Here is a 7,221-nt window from a genome sequence, read left to right on the forward strand (position 1 = left end):
TGTTCTGTCATGCTATGTCATGTCACTTAATGGCATGGTCTGTCATGCTATGTCATGTCACTTAATGGCATGTTCTGGCATGTTCCGTCATGCTATGTCATGTTGCTTAATGCATGTACTGTCATGCTATGTCATGTCGCTTAATGCATGTACCATCATGCTATGTCATGTCACTTAGTGGCATGTACCGTCATGTACTGTCATGCTATGTCATGCCGCTTAATGCATGTACTGTCATGCTATGTCATGTCGCTTAATGGCATGTTCTGGCATGTACTGTCATGCTATGTCATGTCGCTTAATGCCTGTACCGTCATGCTATGTCATGTCGCTTAATGGCATGTTCTGGCATGTACCATCATGCTATGTCATGTTGTTTAATGCATGTACCATCATGCTATGTCATGTCACTTAATGGCATGTTCTGGTATGTACTGTCATGCTATGTCATGCCGTTTAATGCATGTACCGTCATGCTATGTCATGTCGCTTAATGGCATGTTCTGGCATGTACCATCATGCTATGTCATGTTGTTTAATGCATGTACCATCATGCTATGTCATGTCGCTTAATGGCATGTTCTGGCATGTACCATCATGCTATGTCATGTTGTTTAATGCATGTACCATTATGCTATGTCATGTCGCTTAATGGCATGTTCTGGCATGTACTGTCATGCTATGTCATGTCGCTTAATGCATGTACCGTCATGCTATGTCATGTCACTTAATGGCATGTACCGTCAAGCTATGTCATGTCACTTATTGGCATGTACAGTCATGCTATGTCATGTCACTTAGTGGCATGTTCTGGCATGTACCGTGATGCTATGTCATGTAATGTCACGTAATATAATGCTATGTCATGTAATGTCACATAATGCAATGCTATGTCATGTAATGTCACATAATGCAATGCTATGTCATGTAATGTCACATAATGTAATGCTATGTCATGTAATGTCACATGATATAATGCTATGTCATGTAATGTCACATAATGCTATGTCATGTAATGTCACGTAATGCTATGTGTTATTTGATGCGTCTGCCACCTACCGATCTCCACTCCCAGTCCTCCCATTCCACTGAGGAAGACAGACGACTGAGCCATCTGCTGCATAGCACTGTCCCCCAGGACATACCTCTGACGACTGGAGGGAGGGGGGAGGAGGGAGGGGGGAGGGAGGAGGGAGAGGGAAGAGAGAGGGAGGGAGGATGGGGGGTTAGGGAGGGAAGGAGAGAGAGGATGGGGGGTTAGGGAGAGAGGGAGGATGGGGGTTAGGGAGGGAGAGGGAAGAGAGAGGGAGGGAGGAGGGAGAGGGAAGAGAGAGGGAGGGAGGATGGGGGTTAGGGAGGGAAGGAGAGAGAGGATGGGGGGTTAGGGAGGGAGAGGGGAGAGAGGGAGGGAGGATGGGGGGTTAGGGAGAGAGAGGGAGGATGGGGGGTTAGGGAGGGAAGGAGAGAGAGGATGGGGGGTTAGGGAGGGAAGGAGAGAGAGGATGGGGGGTTAGGGAGGGAGAGGGAGGATGGGGGTTAGGGAGGGGGGGTGAGGGAGGATGGGGGTTAGGGAGAGGGAAGAGAGAGGGAGGGAGGATGGAGAGGAGAGAGAGGGAGGGAGGGTGGGGGTTAGGGAGGGGGGAGGAGGGAGAGGGAGGAGAGAGGGAGGGAGGATGGAGAGGAGAGAGAGGGAGGGAGGGAGGCAGGGAAGAGGGGGAGGCAGGGAGAGAGGGGGAGGGAGGCAGGGAAGAGGGGGGGCAGGGAAGAGGGGGGGGCAGGGAAGAGGGGGGGGCAGGGAAGATGGGGGGCAGGGAAGAGGGGGGGCAGGGAAGAGGGGGGCGCAGGGAAGAGGGGGGGGGCAGGGAAGAGGGGGGGCAGGGAATAGGGGGGGGGCAGGGAAGAGGGGGGGCAGGGAAGAGGGGGGGGCAGGGAAGAGGGGGGGGCAGGGAAGAGGAGGGGGGGGCAGGGAAGAGGGGGGGGGGCAGGGAAGAGGGGAGGCAGGGAAGAGGGGGGGGCAGGGAAGAGGGGGGGCAGGGAGAGGGATTAGGGAGAGAGGGGGAGGGAGGCAGGGAAGAGGGGGGGCAGGGAAGAGGGGGGGGGGGGCAGGGAAGAGGGGGGGGGGCAGGGAAGAGGGGGGGGGGCAGGGAAGAGGGGGGGGGGCAGGGAAGAGGGGGGGGCAGGGAAGAGGGGGGGGGGGGCAGGGAAGAGGGGGGGGGGCAGGGAAGAGGGGGGGGGGCAGGGAAGATCAAATGATGTTGTTGTGAGTCAGTCAGCACCTAGAACATGTTTTGTTAGAACTATTACTGGTATGTCATTGTACTTAAAATAGGTAGTACGGGATTTACCTGTACAGGGAGTCATCAATCTCCATGGAGTCAGCTGACATCTCGGGAGGGGAAAACTCACTGGTCCTAGAAGCACTGGATATTGAGAGAGAGAGAGAGATCATGGAGGAGAGAAGTCCTTCTGATGTCAGGGTTATATGAACTCTGTCCTGGCTCCCCCGGGCCCCCAGCACTACACAACTGATTCAAATAATCAATGCTTGATGAGGAGTTGGTTATTTAAAATCAGCTGTGTAGTGCCAGGGCTAAAACGTGCAACCAGGGGGGACCCAAGGACCCAGAGTTGGAACCCAGGACCCAGAGTGGGGCCTCAGGACCCAGAGTGGGCCCCTCCAGGACCCAGAGTGGGCCCCCAGGACCCAGAGTGGACCCCAGGACCCAGAGTGGACCCCCATGACCCAGAGTGGACCCAGAGTGGACCCCAGGACCCAGTTTGGGAAACCTTGGTCTACGCCACTGTTCTACACCTTAGTCCTGAGGACACAGGGGGGCCTACGTCCCAATTGTCTCTCCTTCCTCCCAAAATGTGCACTTGTACAATTCCCTTCACTGCTTTGGATGTAAACGACAGGAATAAGAGACTCCCTCTCTCCTCTAGAGGTCAACCTCTACTCTCCTCCACCAACCCACTCATTTCAGAGGAGTTTGTGGGACGTAGTGCACACTTTACAAATAAGGACGCATATAATTGGGACGCACCCATAGAATGGATGTGCAGGCTTTCATTCCAACCCAGTACTTAAGAGTCCTGATACAATGGACCAATTTGTTATCCATCCATTGAGTTGGTTTACCAGGTGTGTTAGTGCTGGGCTGTAAACAGAAGCCTACACACCCTGTGGGTGGGTCTCTGGGGACCAGGATTGTTATCCATCCATTGAGTTGGTTTACCAGGTGTGTTAGTGCTGGGCTGTAAACAGAAGCCTACACACCCTGTGGGTGGGTCTCTGGGGACCAGGATTGTTATCCATCCATTGAGTTAGTTTATCAGGTGTGTTAGTGCTGGGCTGTAAACAGAAGCCTATACACCCTGTGGGTGGGTCTCTGGGGACCAGGATTGTTATCCATCCATTGAGTTAGTTTATCAGGTGTGTTAGTGCTGGGCTGTAAACAGAAGCCTACACACCCTGTGGGTGGGTCTCTGGGGACCAGGATTGTTATCCATCCATTGAGTTAGTTTATCAGGTGTGTTAGTGCTGGGCTGTAAACAGAAGCCTACACACCCTGTGGGTGGGTCTCTGGGGACCAGGATTGTTATCCATCCATTGAGTTGGTTTACCAGGTGTGTTAGTGCTGGGCTGTAAACAGAAGCCTACACACCCTGTGGGTGGGTCTCTGGGGACCAGGATTGTTATCCATCCATTGAGTTAGTTTATCAGGTGTGTTAGTGCTGGGCTGTAAACAGAAGCCTACACACCCTGTGGGTGGGTCTCTGGGGACCAGGATTGTTATCCATACATTGAGTTAGTTTATCAGGTGTGTTAGTGCTGGGGGCTGTAAACAGAAGCCTATACACCCTGTGGGTGGGTCTCTGGGGACCAGGATTGTTATCCATCCATTGAGTTGGTTTACCAGGTGTGTTAGTGCTGGGGGCTGTAAACAGAAGCCTATACACCCTGTGGGTGGGTCTCTGGGGACCAATTTGTTATCCATCCATTGAGTTGGTTTACCAGGTGTGTTTAGTGCTGGGCTGTAAACAGAAGCCTACACACCCTGTGGGTGGGTCTCTGGGGACCAGGATTGTTATCCATCCATTGAGTTGGTTTACCAGGTGTGTTTAGTGCTGGGCTGTAAACAGAAGCCTATACACCCTGTGGGTGGGTCTCTGGGGACCAGGATTGTTATCCATCCATTGAGTTGGTTTACCAGGTGTGTTAGTGCTGGGCTGTAAACAGAAGCCTACACACCCTGTGGGTGGGTCTCTGGGGACCAGGATTGTTATCCATCCATTGAGTTAGTTTATCAGGTGTGTTAGTGCTGGGCTGTAAACAGAAGCCTACACACCCTGTGGGTGGGTCTCTGGGGACCAGGATTGTTATCCATCCATTGAGTTGGTTTACCAGGTGTGTTAGTGCTGGGGGCTGTAAACAGAAGCCTATACACCCTGTGGGTGGGTCTCTGGGGACCAGTGGGTGGGTCTCTGGGGACCAGTGGGTGGGTCTCTGGGAACCAGGCTGTCCTTACAGGTGAGATAAAAGAGGAGGTATACCTGTGTCACGTTATTCTAGAATACATTATTTTCGCTAGCTATGTCTGTGTAATATCTGATAACACGATGTTGTCACCCCGGGATATCCTGATGTGCAGCAATAGCTACAGAACAATCCACTCACTATATGATGATACTCAGCTGTCCAATGTCAAGGTACAATGGTTTTTCCGACTTAGCTAGCAACATCAAGCTTTCTGTTTAGTGAGCGAAAAGTATCTATCTAGCTACATCACCACACCAAATGAAGATGATAACTGAGTCAAGTTAGCTAGCTAAATAAACAGTATTGCTAACTAGCTAATGGGCTTACTAACTAGCTAATGGGCTTGCTAACTAGTTAATGGGCTTGCTAACTAGCTGATGGGCTTGCTACCTAGCTGATGGGCTTGCTACCTAGCTGATGGGCTTGCTACCTAGCTGATGGGCTTGCTACCTAGCTAATGGGCTTGCTACCTAGCTAATGGGCTTGCTAACTAGCTAATGGGCTAACTAGCTAATGGGCTAACTAGCTAATGGGCTTCCTAACTAGCTAATGGGCTTCCTAACTAGCTAATGGGCTTCCTACCTAACTAGCTAGCTTCCTGGTCCCAAAATCTGCAGTTAGCTACTAGTAGCTAGCTACAATAACGTGAGGACGTTATAAGAGTAGCAGTAACACTAGTAGTAGTACCATATTACATATTTTGAGGTTGACAACTTCTCAAAGCCTTGTCAATAGCGAACTTATGTGTTTATCTTGCTAGGAACGATGGCATAGACTTAGCATTGACTGCTTACTCAGAAGGGCGTTAGCTAGCACTAGCTAGATTTCTACATCTGCATTGCTTGCTGTTTTGGGGGGGGGGGGTTCGGCTGGGTTTCTGTAAAAAACACTGTGTACATCGGCTGATGTAAAACAAAAAACTGAAGGCTTTATAAATACATTTTATTGATTGATTGATACTGCCTGATGCCGGGTCAGTGCAAAAAACCCTCCATAGACTTGAAAAGTCATGACTTATCAAGCACACATCTCCCTATGGTTGCAGATACGGGATGTCCATCATGGTATTTGTGAATGTTGCGAAAAATGCGCTTTAAAAATCGTCATTCAGAGACGAAATATCTTACCTGTCGGTGTACGATAGGTTCATTGAGTTGTTGTTACGAATGAAGGGTTGTGTTCAGCTAAAAAAATAACACATCAAACTGTTCCGGGTTACCCAGATCACATGACAAGGTTCACGTTTAAATTATATTTATTTGATAGATTATTAAAGAAATAATAAGATACAAAAAAACAACTGAAAAAAAAAATGTTTTGGGATATCCAGACAAGTGATTTGTTCTTTCTCTCGGGAGTATTTGGCATTGCGGCCATTATTTTTTTTTTACCAGATTCCATATTAAGTGTAGGCATCATAGTATCATGGGTCCTATTGAAAACCTGCAAGACACCAGTTGACATTTTAGAAGAAAACAGAGACACTGTTCAAACAGCCAAAGTTCATCTGCCCAGTGAAACATTTACAACTCAGACTCTCTAACTAATAGGGGTGAGGGAGGAGAGGGGGGTGAAGGGGTGAGGGAGGAGAGGGGGTGAAGAGGTGGGGGGGTGAGGGAGAAGGGGGGGGTGAGGGAGGAGGGGGGGTGAGGGAGGAGAGGGGGTGAGGGAGGAGAGGGGGTGAAGGGGTGAGGGAGGAGAAGGGGTGAAGAGGTGGGGGGGTGAGGGGGGAGAGGGGGTGAAGGGGTGAGGGAGGAGAGGGGTAGAAGAGGTGGGGGGGTGAGGGGGGAGAGGGGGTGAAGGGGTGAGGGAGGAGAGGGGGTGAAGGGGTGAGGGAGGAGAGGGGGTGAGGGAGGAGAGGGGGTGAAGGGGAGAAGAAGGGTGAGGGAGGTGAAGGAGGTGATGAGGTGGGGGGGTGAGGGGAGATTAGGTGAGTGGAGAGAGGGTAAGGGGGTGAGGAGGTTAGGGGAGAGGGGGTGAGGATGAGAAGGGGTCCGGGTCTAAGGGTCCTGTACTCTTGGCCCTTGGACCCTTAGAACCTAGAGTTAGTCATGGTCAGGTCCCATGGTCAGGAAAAACCCAACGAGGACGTCACTCATTTTAGTCATTTATCCTACTGTAGTCCTAATCCTAATGTTGGGAGACTGTAACAATAGATAACAGATAGACAATAGACCTGATGTTGTTAGTTAGTTAGACTGTAACAATAGATAACAGATAGACAGTAGACCTGATGTTGGGAGAACATAACAATAGATAACAGACAGTAGACCTGATGTTGTTAGTTAGACTGTAACAATAGATAACATATAGACAGTAGACCTGATGTTGTTAGACTGTAACAATAGATAACAGATAGACAGTAGACCTGATGTTGTTAGTTAGACTGTAACAATAGATAACAGATAGATAGTAGACCTGATGTTAGTTAGACTGTAACAATAGATAACAGATAGATAGTAGATCTATATAGAGCTGACTGGATCATGTCATGTGGTCCATATTAGTTAACAGTGGACCACAGGTCATCATGGCTGAGCCTCATAGCCTGTTTCACACAACTGTCTGGTTAGTGGTTACTTACATAGCTACATGTACAACAGGATCAAACTCCGTGTGTGTGTGTGTGTGTGTGTGTGTGTGTGTGAAGCCAGCAATCTCTGTCAACCATCCCTCCCTTC

At 49.9% G+C, this 7,221-nt stretch overlaps 1 protein-coding gene across 2 annotated transcripts in view; it reads right to left on the reverse strand.

Moving 5' to 3' along the window:
- The window catches only part of LOC149974630 (ubiquitin-like modifier-activating enzyme 6), a 49,045-nt gene extending 43,062 nt beyond the window's left edge, over positions 1-5,983 (reverse strand). For both annotated transcript variants that reach the window (XM_090209777.1, XM_090209778.1), the window contains exons 1-3: positions 5,668-5,983; positions 2,346-2,420; positions 1,060-1,154 (exon numbers count right to left, since the gene is read on the reverse strand). In XM_090209777.1, the coding sequence (XP_090065903.1) occupies positions 1,060-1,154; positions 2,346-2,420; positions 5,668-5,690 (193 nt within the window). In that variant the 5' untranslated portion in view covers positions 5,691-5,983. The remainder of the gene's footprint in view (positions 1-1,059; positions 1,155-2,345; positions 2,421-5,667) is intronic.
- Between the last annotated feature and the right edge of the window lie 1,238 nt (positions 5,984-7,221).

Source organism: Oncorhynchus mykiss, chromosome 19, assembly GCF_057628025.1.
Source record: "Oncorhynchus mykiss isolate SJ-2025 chromosome 19, ASM5762802v1, whole genome shotgun sequence".
NCBI lineage: Eukaryota > Metazoa > Chordata > Actinopteri > Salmoniformes > Salmonidae > Oncorhynchus > Oncorhynchus mykiss.